Source organism: Bactrocera latifrons, unplaced genomic scaffold (assembly GCF_001853355.1).
Source record: "Bactrocera latifrons isolate USDA-ARS-PBARC rearing strain unplaced genomic scaffold, ASM185335v1 scaffold_53, whole genome shotgun sequence".
Classification (NCBI taxonomy): domain Eukaryota; kingdom Metazoa; phylum Arthropoda; class Insecta; order Diptera; family Tephritidae; genus Bactrocera; species Bactrocera latifrons.
The window spans coordinates 1,135,289-1,149,408 of NW_017537190.1; the positions used below are offsets into that span (position 1 = coordinate 1,135,289).

At 35.8% G+C, this 14,120-nt stretch overlaps 3 protein-coding genes across 4 annotated transcripts; 2 read left to right on the top strand and 1 right to left on the bottom strand.

Annotated features, from left to right (window-relative positions):
• The first annotated feature begins 318 nt into the window (after positions 1–318).
• Positions 319–1,865, top strand: LOC108974149 (pyrroline-5-carboxylate reductase 3). Of its 2 annotated transcripts, XM_018941830.1 has the most exons (5): positions 319–428; positions 691–1,067; positions 1,131–1,499; positions 1,568–1,629; positions 1,699–1,865. In XM_018941830.1, the coding sequence occupies exons 2-5, from the start codon at positions 726–728 to the stop codon at positions 1,760–1,762; spliced, it is 837 nt and encodes a 278-aa protein (XP_018797375.1). In that variant the 5' UTR covers positions 319–428; positions 691–725; the 3' UTR covers positions 1,763–1,865. The 2 variants fall into 2 exon arrangements, with proteins under 2 accessions (XP_018797375.1, XP_018797374.1); XM_018941829.1 differs by lacking the exon at positions 319–428 and having other exon boundaries at positions 443–1,067.
• Positions 1,866–1,896: 31 nt separating this feature from the next.
• LOC108974151 (pre-mRNA-splicing factor 18) lies at positions 1,897–3,037 on the bottom strand. Its single transcript, XM_018941831.1, has one exon. It carries the CDS (start codon positions 2,961–2,963, stop codon positions 1,941–1,943), a length of 1,023 nt encoding a protein of 340 aa, XP_018797376.1. The 5' UTR covers positions 2,964–3,037; the 3' UTR covers positions 1,897–1,940.
• Positions 3,038–3,140: 103 nt separating this feature from the next.
• LOC108974152 (coiled-coil domain-containing protein 124) lies at positions 3,141–4,023 on the top strand. The gene is made up of 3 exons (XM_018941832.1): positions 3,141–3,448; positions 3,502–3,749; positions 3,819–4,023. Exons 1-3 carry the CDS (start codon positions 3,239–3,241, stop codon positions 4,003–4,005), a joined length of 645 nt encoding a protein of 214 aa, XP_018797377.1. The 5' UTR covers positions 3,141–3,238; the 3' UTR covers positions 4,006–4,023.
• Positions 4,024–14,120: the final 10,097 nt, after the last annotated feature.

Below are 14,120 nucleotides of genomic sequence, written 5' to 3' on the forward strand. Positions count from 1 at the left end.
AAGCTTAGAATACCGCTATTGAGCGATAGGTGACGCTCGACGGAAACGCAGTGCAAAGTTTATTTAAACTATTTTGAGAAACAATTGCGTATACRCGCTTATAACACATTTATTTATAAACAAACTTAAATATATAGCTTAAAATATATTTTAAACAACTGTGTTATACAACTTGTTGTTCTCTTTTGTATTAAAAATATATTTGAAAATAATTAATTTATCACAAATAATGTTATGTAACTTTTTTATAATCAGAACTGAGAGCTTTAACTCATATAAAACGACTTTTTTCAATAATTTTAAATAAATATTAAAAAAAAAATTTCAAAAAACAGCCTTAAGCTAAACATCTGGCAATATCAATTGGTAGTTACGTAAAATAATCAGAATCTTGTTGCCGGCTACGGAAGACAATTTGTATACGCAAGGTAAATTGTGATAAAAGCAGAAAACGTCCACTGATAAAAGCCACGAAGTATATGTAGGGGCTAAGTTAAAACATACGTGCTAAAAAGCTAATTGCAAATGACAACAAACATTCTGGCGCAAGGGAGAATTGCAATAAACAGCTGTGAAACGAGTTGACACACTGACAAACCGTTTTACCAATTCTAAATGCTATTAGGATTTAATCAATAGTGTCTATTATAATTTCGTTGATATTTGTATTACTTGTTTCATATTCCCCAGTTATTGTGCTAGCCCTAAAACCAATTGTTAGAAGAATGGCGAAATTGGATGAGAAAATCGGTTTCATCGGCGGTGGTAATATGGCGTTTGCCATTGGTTCCGGTTTGATAAATCGGGAATTTGTAAAAACTTCACAGGTGCTGGTGTCGGGACCAAATCTAGAAAATCTTGCGCGCTGGCGTGCGCTTGGCATCGCAACYACAGACGATAACTATGAAGTACTGGACAAAGCCGATATTATTTTCATATGTGTGAAGCCACATATTCTCACACCAATGGCAGCACAACTGCGTAGCTTACACTCTCCTACTTTAAAAGATAAGGATAAGCTGTTTGTCTCTGTATTAGCTGGCGTTAAGTTGAAAACACTTGAAGAGGTATTTAGTTCTACTAATGTGGGTATAAAAAATTTGGTCTTTTATAATTCAAGTAATTTTCAGAAATTCTCATTTGTGGAAGGCTTAAAAATGATACGTACCATGCCCAATACGCCAATGCAAATTGGTGAGGGTATTACCGTGTATTCACCTGGTTCCTATGTGAAGCAACAAGATTTAGAAAAATTGCATTTAATGCTGAACTCTTTAGGAATTGCTCAGCAAGTGCCCGAATCGATGATAGACCCAGTATCGGGAGTTGCTGGTTGTGGTCCAGCATTTGTATATACAATAATTGAGGCTTTGGCAGATGGTGGTGTCAAACAAGGAGTGCCCAGACAAATGGCATTGCAGTTCTCCGCACAAATGTTATTGGGAGCGGCTAAAATGGTTTTGCTAACCGGGAAACATCCAGCTGTTTTGAGAGATGAGGTAGCTAATTTCGATTTTGTACTTAGTACYTTGTAATCACGAATATAAATTTCTTTGAAATCAATTAGGTTTGTTCACCTGGTGGTGCCACAATTGTAGGTGTACATGAACTGGAAAAAGGCAACTTGAGGTATGAAATAAAATTAGTAAATGCTTGCGTGAATATTAAAAAGTACATGAAATCACTTCAACTTTGCAGATCAACACTCATCAATGCTGTAGAAAAATCCAGCGAACGTGCTGCTGAACTTGGCAAAAAATAAGAATATAACAACAACAATTCACTTCCAATAGAATAAGCAATTTGTGGAAATTTTAGTTAAAAACAATATTTAATATTTGCAAGCTTTTATTGATTTTATTTTTGAAATTTATAACTAATCTTACGTTTTAGCAAATTAAATAAACATTTGTGTGTTTCAAAGTATTTGCAAAATTTGTTTATATGCGATCCTTTTTGCTTACATACTCTACACATTTCGAGGGATCAGTTGGAAAGTACTCTTGGCATTTTGTCATCAGGCGTTTCAAGCCYTGTATATACTTTCTTTGTGTTTCATCATTCATTACATGTGCTACGTTTTTGGAGAAAATTTTCTCACGTCCCGTACGTGCGTGAATACCAACCATGGTGACACCAATAGGCCAGGGTGCATTGCCTATGGCCATCTCTAGGTAAGCATCACTCGCAGTGATGTAATCGCGATTCAATAGACGTTTACAAATGTCACGTAAACTATCTAATATATCTTCGGGCAGGGTATGATGCTTAAGCTTACGAAATAAGGGTTTCACATATTCGCGGGTTTGTGTGAAAATTACACGAGCCATTTTAGTTTTAGTTGACATTATTTCCTGCTTTGAGTACGAAGCGATTTGATCATTCCACATTTTTAATAAAAACGTCAGCAAAGTTATTATCACATCCATGTCATATTCTTTGTTTCCACGACCCATCTTAATGGCACTCTCTTTTATGCTATCCCAAGTGACAGTTTCATCCAATTCGGCAAGGTCGGATTTTTGTTCTTCTTTAGCGGAGGGTGCGTTGGCAAACATTTCTTGTAGGTATGCTTGATCTACCTGTTCCATTGCTTCCTGGAAATCGTTACGGAATCCACGATTGGTTTCAGGCTGYGAAATCTCACACTGGCGCAGGCGATGGAACGCATCAGATTCTGTTTCACCAAATATAAGTATAGGTTCGCCTCGTTCGCGTAAACGACGTATGACTTCAGACCGCGGTAGAATGTTTTGTCCGTCCGAGACATAGCTGTAGTGTCCTTCTGGTACTTGGTCTTCCTCGCGGCTTTCTTGTTTTTTATAACCAACTTTTTGTAGGATTTCTTCTGTATTCTTGGCAATTAGTTCACCGCGTTTAAAGTATTTTTTCTTATCATCCACAAGTTGCTTTTCCTCAAGTAATTTTCGCTTTCTAGCGATTTCAGCCTTTATTATGTCCATTTCGTAAATAATTTAATTTTCTCTGTACTTCACTTTCTTGTTTGTATAAAAGTTTATTTCGTTGCTTCATTACACTGACATTCGCGTAAACAGCTGTTTATAGTGAACAGTGTTGGAATATGATAGTGAAAATGTCAAAATTTTCTGCCTTAACAACCCTGGTTATGGACTCTTAGAAATGTCAAAATTCTACAAAATTTCGCGAAATTATTGTGTGCAACAATTAAAAGAGCCTCAAAGGCATTCCATACGAAGTCCTAAAATTATTTGCAAAAATGCCAAAGAAAATGGTAACCAATTCAAAGGCTGTGGAGGCGCGTGAACGGAAACAAGCTGTGAAACAGGCCAACAATGAACGTGCTGCTAAGGAGGCTGAGGATCGACTATGGGCAGACAATGATAAAAATTTGGCCAAGAAGCAACAAAGACGCGAGGAAGAAGAGAAGAAACGGGCTGAGGCAATAAGACGAAAGACGGAAGCAAAGGTTTTGCTAAATTACATTAAAAATTAGCAAATATTTACATTTTTGTTCTATAGGCGCTACTCGATCAGGAAATGTCATCAATTAAGACGCAGGGAAAACAACCACTTGCTAAGATACATCGACAGCAGATTCTGGAAGAATTGGAAAAGAAGCAACGTGCTATTGATGCCATTAACGCAGCTAAACCACAATTGGGAGCCCGTGTTGTTTTACCCGAACCAGTAATCGAAGAAAATCTGAATCGTTCCATGGCCGATGTTGAAATTGCAACAAATGTCGATCAGGCCTTGGCAGCCCTGAGGTAAAAAAGTTATTTTTTATTAATGACATTGTTTTATATTTTTTATAATATTTTTTTCTTTGTTTTTAGTGTGAAAGACAGTGAGGAAGATAAACATCCAGAAAAACGTATGCGCGCTGCCTACAAAGCCTTCGAGACAGCTAATATGCCACGTATCAAAGCGGAAAATCCTTCAATGCGTTTATCACAGTGGAAGCAAATTCTTATGAAAGAATGGAACAAATCACCCGAAAATCCGTTCAATCAAGCACGCTGACCATGATATCTGTTAAAACAGCAACAAAAACAACCAGGAAATCGTCGTTTGGACCTGTGATTATTTAACTGATTTGCCAGATTTATAATCGGGTAATTCAAGGATGCACTCTGGATAGTGTTAATTATTTTAGTTACTTGCATATAATCATCATAAAAATGTGGTATATGCCTATTTAGTTAAATTCTTTTATTAATTTATGATTTTATTACGAAAAAATTGAAGAAATGTGCATTTCGTTTATTTTAAATACATGAAACATTCACAAATATTTAAACTAKCTATGGTGTATAGAAACACAGTTCTTTTATTTCGGGACTATGTTTCAATAATTAAATATAATGTCAACTTTCCGCAACAGAAAGTTCCTTGCCGGAATTGATACGKCCAAAGGCTGTTATTTCGATGAACATCCTCTCTTTTTGTAACGGTAAGTAAAAGCGACGTTTACTTCGGTTGCACCGAATATTTGAATCATTTTGCGGTTCCKACAAATGAGTACTTTCTTGAGGAGGAAAGGACGTCCGCAAATTTTCAGATCAATATCACAAAAATTTGGGGGACTAGTTCAGTTCGCTTATACACACACGGACATGGCTGAATCATCTCAGCAAACATTTTTCAGTATATAAAAATATATATAATATTAAGATTTAAACTTGATGAACTCAACAAAATATAATATTCTGCAGAGTAACACGCCATCAGGCCAAAAAACGAAATTCATTGAGCACTTCATTCCAAGCAAGCTATGCCATTACAAAAACAATGAAATTTCATTTTAAACTCGAACTCAACTATAACGRTATGATTATTACGTGATTTGAACACTTAACACTCGAACAAACTCGTTAACTGTTACAGCTTGTTATTCTGGTGATATGACCAATTTAGTTGAACGCTAAACAAAAAATTTTGCTTTTATTTTTATATTATTTTTATGTGTTTTTTGGTTTCATAAAAGTGTCATTTTGTCGGGGTGAATGAGAGTGAAAGTAGTAGCTTGCTTTGACACCATCGAGGTATTGACCAAAATTAAATAACGTAGTTAACTGTAAACAATTAGCAATGAGATGGCTCGGACGCTAGCAAAAAAATTTAAAAAATTAGTAAAAAAGCAAAACTCCCATTGTTAATGGCAGCGGTTAGTTAGATAATTAGTAAAGGTAATAACAATTGCGCTATGCAATGTTAACGATGAATTGTTGTGCGCAATTACCAACTTTATACACACATACACATACTATACATATGCATCTATATACTTAAAAACATATAATTTTTATTTTTATATAAAACAGTAGTTAAGTTAAACGTTATTTTTTCAGGTTGACTCTGGTGCAAGCAAAATGAAACACACATATACATATATTTATGTATGTAAATACATACTTTTATTTACCATAAATGTACATTACAGCATAAAGACACTGGTTTGATGGGAAAATTGGCACAACAACACCGTAGGTGGCACCATGTAAGGCCTTCGTTGCTGCAACGTGTTGGTGGTTTTTTGAAAATCCATTAAAAAATACTTTTTCTTTTTAAAACTTACGGTAACATTTCAATTTGCTCACGTTCGAATTGTGCAGGAGTATCTTTGCGGTTTGTGGGCGACGCAACTGCAAAGCGTGTCACTGTCACAAGGTGTGTGATGAAGCATCAATTGTTGTGCCAAAATGTCGCACAATAAATAATATTCAATTATTAGCGCATTCGCAAATAATATCGGTTTGTACGAAAGCAGTTGTGAGAGCAGAGGCGTATGCAGATATTTTTCATGGGGTCTATAATTATATTGGTGCATTTTTTTTTCAAAATTTGATCGTTTATTTAAAAAAAAAAAAACTTGTTTTTTATTAATGAAATATATTAATAAAGGGTGATCCATTTTTTATTTATCTTCAAATGTTGGCCCCGGCTACGTCTCAGATGGCCAATGCGTTGAGTGCAATTTTCGATTACTTGTTCGAGAATTTCGATTGGTAACTGGCAAATGACACGTCAAGACCTAAATCGGAACGGGATTATGCATAGACTTAAGACTTTACTTATCCCCGAGCGGTGCCCATTGACGGTTACGTTCTCACTGGTATCATTTTTAAAGAAATATGGACCAATGATTCCACCGACCTACAAACCAACCCGTTTTTTTTTCTGGATGAAATGGAAGCTCTTGAATCTCTTCAGGTTGCTCCTTGTTTTTTTTTTCTTGGAACTTTTCAAGCGGAGCGATGTCGCTTGGGAAGGTTGAGYGGCTTCGGCGCTTGCATAAGTTGTATTTTGTATACGTCAGTCCACGTTGCTGCGAACGGCGCGGAATAGACTCTCCACAGTCTTCGTGTACACTCTCAGCTTCGGCTGATATATTTTCCTTATTGCGTGCTGGGCGTGTCCTATTTGGTTGAATATTATCCAATAATGAATGCTTGGTCTCAAGATGGGTGATGGTGTTGCGAATTGCATGCTCAGTATGTCGATGAGGCTGATCATAAGTTGAACGCAGCGCGCGAAACACAGTCTTTACCAAGTTTAAGTTTTTCCATGATGAAATGCCAAGAAATACTGATTAGAAATACTGTTAAGCTAGTATACCTAACCCTGGGAACACATTTACGGCCGTTTTCGCAATGTCTTGTTAGCAGCTGTCAATTAAGTTCCGGCTTAAGAAAGATTCTTTCCCAAAAGAAAAAGCCTTGGTTAAGGTAACTAGAATTTACCTGAAAATAACTGCTAGTCAGACATTGAGAAACCCACCTTAGACTTTTAAAACGATGTGTACTTTGTGACATCACAAAAAAATATGAAAAAAAGTCACTTCTTCTTCTCTTCTTAATTGGCGTAGACACGGCTTATGCGATTATAGCCGAGTTAACAACGGCGCACTGCCAGTCGTTTCTTCTCTTCGCTACGTGGCGCCAATTGGATATCCCAAGCGTAGCCAGGTCCTTCTCCACTTGGTCCTTCTAACGGAGTGGAGGTCTTCCTCTTTCTCTGCTTCCCCCGGCGGGTGCACCGTCGAATACTTTCAGAGCTGGAGTGTTTTCGTCCATTCGGAAGACACGACCTATACAGCATAGCCGCTGTCTCTTAATTCATTGAACTATGTAAATGTCGTCGAATATCTCATACAGCTCATCGTTCSGACGAATGTTTGTTTGATGACAGGATATATTTCGTCTTGCTCTCGTTCACCATCAAACTCATTTGCTTCGCTGCCTTATCCATTCTGGAGAAAACAGAACTAACGGCGCGGTTGTTGAGGTTAATGACGTCAATATTATCGGCATACGCCAGCAGCTGTACACTCTTATAAAAGATCCTGCTCGATTAAGTTCTGCAGCTCGAATTATTTTGAAGAAGTCGCACGATAGAAAGTCGCTTTGTCTGAAACCTAGTTTGGTATCGAACGGCTCGAAGAGGTCCTTCCCGATCCTGACGGAGCTTTTGGTGGTACTCAACGTCAGCTTACACAGTCGTATTAGTTTTGAGGGGATATCAAATTCAGTAATCGCGGCATAGAGGCAGCTCCATTTCCACGAAGAGGTGGTGGTATGTGTCGATTCTCTTTCCACGGGGTTTTTCCAAGATTTGGCGCATGGTGAATATCTGGTCAGTTGTTGATTTTCCAGGTCTAAAGCCACACTGATAAGGTCTAATCAGTTTGTTGACGGAGGGCTTTAATCTTTCACACAATATGCTCGATAGAACCTCATATGCGATGCTGAGGAGACGTATCCCACGGTAGTTGGCGCAGATTGTAAAGTCTCCATTTTTGTGGATTGATCATAGAATATTTAAATTCCAATAGTCGGGCATGATTTTGATCTTGAAAAGAAGCTGATACATGCTCTTTATCTGTTCGTATTTGAATAACTCGGCTGGCAATCCATCGGCCACCGCCACTTTGTTCTTCTCCAGTACTCCAGGTAACTACGATTCGAACGTCTGCTAAAATCGCCAACGATTGGGAAATCAGGTTCACCAACTCCTGGTGTTATGCTTTCGCTGCCGTTCAGCATTCTGGAGAAGTGTTCTCCTCTTAATTTCAAAATGTTCTGCACATTAATCAATAGATCACCTCTGAAGGTTCTACAAGATTCGCCGCATCTTTTCGTAGAATTTTCGAGTTTTACCCCTGCCACCTTGTCAAGCTCTTCGAAATAAAGGATTTCGGCCTGTCTCTCTTTCGTCTGCAAATGCGTCTCGGTATCTATCCCATCCCCCAAATCTGTTTTCTCTCCGCTGCGACACGGCACTCCTCATCGTACCAGCTATTCTTTCGCCTTTTCCTAAAACCAATGGTTTCGTTTGCCGCTGTACGTAAGGAGCTTGAAATGTCGTCCTACAGTTCCCTTATACCGAGTTGCTGATGAGTGCTCTCAGAGAACAGCCGTGCAAGTCGAGTAGGAAATCGTTCGTCTGTTTTGCCTTCTGAAAATAGCCGCAACACTTTGCTTTAAATTTTAAATATTTATCTTTAGTCGACAGTCTATGCGGATATCGACCTCAATATCCCCCTTACATTTTTTCAAGTTGGCGCTCCAGTCCATTAGAAACATTTTATTGTCTGCTTGTAAAAACAAGCACACCAACATCAACCTACTTAAGTGACAGCGATAGTTTACATTTACTTATGAAATTTAAGGCAAAATATAAACAAAAGCAAAATTGTTTTCGCGTGTTGCGTAATGGGAAATGTGTTCATTAAATAGTTGGCAAGGTAAATGAATCATAACAATTTGAAAAAAAAACGGCAGTTTGGCTAGCGCTGGCACTTAATAAAAATACTTCCAAACCCATTGCACCAAATGAGGTTTGATGTTAGGGAGACGAAACGAAAAAAATAATTCCGTAATAATTTTTTACAAAAAAAAAAAAAAATTTAATTAAACATTAAATTAAAATTATTGGCACACATATACTAATATTAGTACGTATATACATTTATATATATATAAATTTCTACATACATATATCTTATGTGCTTGTATAATAATTTTCTCAATCCATAAAAACATCCAATTTATTTATTTATAATTTTATGATTTCAAATGCACTTTTAATTAACGCATGAAACGCACTGCTCTCTGAAGCCGGGTTCACCAGGCGGTGCCAACCAGAAGTAAATGCGACTCATTAAAAAATTTCACTCTTTAAGCAAATTAATTGGCGCTCAGTCGCTTTTGGCCGTCACGCCTGAACGGTGGCGTGAAAATTGCAACAACAGCTATTCTCTTACTTGCCTTTAAATATTATTAGTTCAAACAAACAGACTTACACATACATATATATTTTTTTGTATAAACACTGCGCTTTAAATAGCCTAAGAATTTCACTTTTATTTGTTTTTGTTTTTCAATAAATATTTTCGTTCTGCAAATATGGTTAGCAGAAAGTGGGTGATTGCAATTTTTGGGTAGCCACCGAGACTCTAACCGACAAGTTGGACAATTTTATATGCGAAAATACACACACATACATTGCTAAATATGTATGCGTATTAGGGTGAGTCAAACTAATTATTTAAAAAATTGTCCTTAAATGAGGTGGAAATGTGATTCGAAATTGTAAAAAAATGGTAAAGATAAAGCACTTAATATTAAGGAGTTACATGGGTTTACGGTTTGAAAAAATCGATATTTTTATTGACTTATTAAATTCTACAACACTTTTAGAATATTGTCGTAAAATTTCAAGTTGATCTGAGTCAAAGTTTCGGAGAAACAGTCTTGAGAACTTATCGAAACTGTGTTTTTGAAGTCGGTTGGCAAGATTCATCGAGAATTACTCAACTGATCTTCATGAAATTTTGCACAGGTTTTTGAGATATAATTCCTAAATTTTTTTCGATTACAACTGTTTGAAAAAAATGTCGCAAAATTTTCATTGAATTTTTTTTTTTTTTGGTAAAAATGTCTGCCAAAAATTAAATTTTCAATATTTTATCCTTCCTCCAAGTTCTAAGTTAAAGTCCTTTTTTGCAAGGGGTCACCGAAAATGGCGTCACAATGGCCGAGTTTAAAATATTGTTTTTTTTCAAAAAATTTCAGAAGTTCTTTGTTAATAGTATAGTTTTGTAACAATAAAAAATTCTAATATTATGAAATATTTAATTTTTTATAGGATAAAAAATTATTGAATAAACGCTGTTTTTTACCATGCAGCCATTAATATTAACAGGTGATGCATTGTGATTTTTGATTTCCCATGTAAATAATATAGGAATTTTTTTTTATTGGATTTACGCATTTAGAACAAATTAATGTAAAAATGAAAACAAATTCTTATAGAAAATTTAACGAACTGCAAAAAAAGGTCTAAAATATTTTGTCGCTAAGTTGACCCGTTCAAMAGTTATTCGAAATAAGATAATGCCTCAAAGTCAGAGAATATCTTTTTTTTTTTTAATCTTCTAGTTKTGATTCGGTAAATTCATCATAAAATGGCACTTAGCAAAATCGAGAMAACCCGTTAAAAAGACATTTTGTAACAACAAGGTGGAAGTATCGACTTCTTTTTTGGTCCACCCTAATGTATAAAAAGTATAACATATAAATACTAAGTGCATTCACATGCCGCATATTATTGAGGTAAATTAAGAAAGTTCTTTGAAGAAATTTATTTTCACTTTTGTAATGAGTGTTTGTCAAAATATAATGGCGTATTGAGTATTTCCGATTACTAAAATATTAAGTAGTGGTAAGTAATAAGAAGTGTTTCTAGCAAAATACATTAAAAGCATATGATCATATAATGGACTAATTTGTTGTTATTTTTGTAAAATATATATTTTTGTTTTGTTTTTCATTATCAAATAAAAAAATCATACAAAATTAAGGGAAGAAAAAAATATTTCTTGTTTTGCACACACCACCACCAAACTGATGAATGTGCTGTAAAATCCTTGGTCTAACTGCAAGAGCGGTCTACGCTGTCCACCTATCGCCAGGCTAAGTTTGTAGGAACTCGGTTGTCACTTATTTTATGAATTCGGCGAAATGCCTGGAATTATTATTAGCCGCCTTAATAAATTTGTCGATATGCCACGATTTTTTCCATCCATACTGAGGAATTCTGGGCATCACAAAGGACAAGCGCTTCTAAGAGTCCATTGCTATTACTCATAGATGCATGAGATATCAGCCTATTTACCTAATCTAACTTAAGATCGGTCTACAGACAACGACATTCTTGTCTTAGAACACTAACCTTTATTAAATACATGGAGTACACTTTCATGACATATGATCTAGTTATTGGTTGCAAAGCAGCGCATTCCATAATATTTTTGTTTACTATGGAAAAAAATTGAATTTCATGTTTTCATAAAGAGTTCTTTCCTGACCAGACAAAGTATAGTGGATACAAAGCCATGACTTTCAACCAGATCTTCTCGCAATGTGTTTAGCAGATTTGGTCTTGAATGACTGTTGACTCTTTCTCAGACTTAAAAAATCGCTCCGTAAAAAAAAAAATACTCACTGAAGGTCAATATGGAAGCAAACGTCTGTTTTAAAAATCGCTATGAAGTCTAAAATTTTAAAGTAATGCAACAGAAGCTATTCTTGTCTGAATTTTTATCTTAGACACTTTTTCTTGAAAATCTATACCCTGTTTCCTTAAGACTATTTTTAAACAAAGTAAAGATTCCTATTCTATTAATATCTCGAAGTGATTAACATTGTTATTATTTAAAGCTGATTGTGTAGTGATAGAAATTAAGGTGGTAGGAGAGCTCCTCATCATCAATAATCTAATAAGAGTTATAATTCTTTTATTTGCAAATAAAAAATTTTTTAGTATTTTGAATGTCCTTGACGTACATTTTTTAAATAATCCAACTGCAAAATTTTGAACTTAAGGGGTACAACTACTGTACAAGCCTAAAAACGGCAGTTTTTGAAAATTTCAATTACATTTACATATTTAAAGAATATTGCGTACATTTTCTACATATTTACAATTATATTTACATATTTTTCGAGCTACACGTGATCTTCGACGGTGCCTAAATAAAGGAGCAGCAGTGAAGGCTGCAACGATTCTGGCCTTCTCCGTGGATTAAACCTAAAAAATAAAATTCTCTACTGAAATATGTTGTATATATAATAAATTTCTGTAAAAAAATTCCAAAAAAAAAAACACATTTTGTAAACTTTTTACTTTATTTTTTGAAAAAAAAAAATATAAAGTTTGATTATTTTTAAATTTTCGTGGTTTTTGGCCTGAATAAATTCGATTCGATTTCAATTTGGTAGCTGGTTGATCATTGTATGAAGAACATTATGCATAATGTCAACGTTAGATGGCAACACGACAGAGGGCGGAGCGTGTGGAAAAGCAGCGGGTAATCATTTGAGAAGATGCAGCGACACCAAACAGGCATCGCGAGAAGGAGTCGCATTGGATCATTCTTTATTATTTATAAACCATCATCAAACAAGTCTCTCTTATGTTTCATTTAGATTGAAATGCGGAAAAAATTTGATAGTTAAGGGGTCGGATCGCTAAATTTGGTCTAGAGAACATATTTATCTTCACTCCGCAGTAGTAGGGAAGACAGTTTCATAGTAATTTTGAAAATATTGTTCTTCAATAGTGACACCAGTACACGAATTTGATAGAATAGTCGTAAGCAGTTATCAGTGGATGAGTTGTATCAAGGATTGGTGGGGCTAGACTTGTATAACATGCTGAAAATTCGGCAAATATATACTACAGTTAGGCCACTTTTAATTAAGAGTAGGCAAGGTGCTAATGGCAGCTTCTTCTTGACATTCGATTAAGTCATTATATCGTCTAATTTTTATAGTCTTTTGTAATACAAGTTGTCAAAGTTTCCTTAACARCTCAATACCTTTAAATATTATTCATTATTTCAAATAACTGAAAGTACATAAGMTTTTCAAAGGAAGCTGGTTTAATATTTACGTTYCRTAACYCATAAYAATTGGCCAAAATTYACGAATACTCCACAAAATACTGCAGAGTCATAAATCGCGGTCAATAAAGCTAACAGGGCTCTGTTCGTGAGCGCTGTTAACATTTAACAGAACCACACTTCACTGAAAGAAAATACGCTCACCAAAAGCTCCTTCAAATTTCCAACTCCCAGACAGCTCAAGGTCTTCGCCAACTCTCTAACCAACTTGCGTTGGTCCGTTGAGCAGTTGCGACTCAGTAAAGCTGGCGAGCTAAGATAGTTAAAGCGCCATGCACACACATACACTGTGGTACTGTCAAGGCTAACAGTAGTCACAACTTCAATAGGTTGGCGCTAGTATCACGCAATTCAAGCTTTTTACTCGACTGCCGTTGGAAATTGACGCTTCGGCGCGCTCACCACGCCAGCCAAGGAAGCGCGGAAGTGGCGCTCCACTGTTGTTGTCGAGTGCTTTCTTTTCTTTTATTTATTTATATTCATAAAAATTTCTTTTGTGGCGACGCAAGTTTCATTCGGTGCGAGACCAGCAGACGAGACGGTCGTAGTAAGAAGCTTTAGACGCTTATCGTGAGGCATTTGTGTGTTAGGCGTGTAACAAGCGTATGTAGTGCGAACAAACTACCATATAACGGAAGACGGAAGGTATATTTCAGCACATTTGTGTTTGTGTGTGTGTGTTTATGTGCGTGCTAGCTTTCGAAAATCAGTGAATACGTCAGAAACGCTTTTATCATCGTCGGACGGACACGTGTGTTGCATGCAACCGAAAGGCGGCCGCATAAAGTAGGAATTGAAAATATCGATGAGGCAATGTGATAAATAATACGCAAAATAGACTCGTGCATAATAATAAAGACAAGCAGAAGAACTTGAAACAAGAAGCATAATGAGAAGAAGAATAAAAAGAAGTAGAAGTAGAAGCAAAAGAAGTTAATTGAATTTAAATATAACGATGAAAAACGGTTATTGAACGTTCCGCACGGTTATGCGCTAATGAATGCACGCCAGCGTTTACGTACTTGCGACTCATACTTGTGTGTGTGTTAGTGCGCGTTTTCAAATATACATATGTGCGCATGCGCATGTGGGAAATTTGCATAATGGAATATAGTGACTAGAATAGCTGCAAAATAAAAACAAAATATAAAATATTGTTTTTTATTTTAAT

What these genes read in the sequence shown, in the direction of transcription:
- LOC108974152 (XM_018941832.1), top strand. Translation starts at nt 3,239, where the DNA reads ATGCCAAAGAAAATGGTAACCAATTCAAAGGCTGTGGAGGCGCGTGAA. An exon ending in GACGAAAGACGGAAGCAAAG is followed by an intron (nt 3,449 to 3,501) that starts GTTTTGCTAAAT and finishes TTTGTTCTATAG; the next exon opens with GCGCTACTCGATCAGGAAAT. An exon ending in CAGGCCTTGGCAGCCCTGAG is followed by an intron (nt 3,750 to 3,818) that starts GTAAAAAAGTTA and finishes CTTTGTTTTTAG; the next exon opens with TGTGAAAGACAGTGAGGAAG.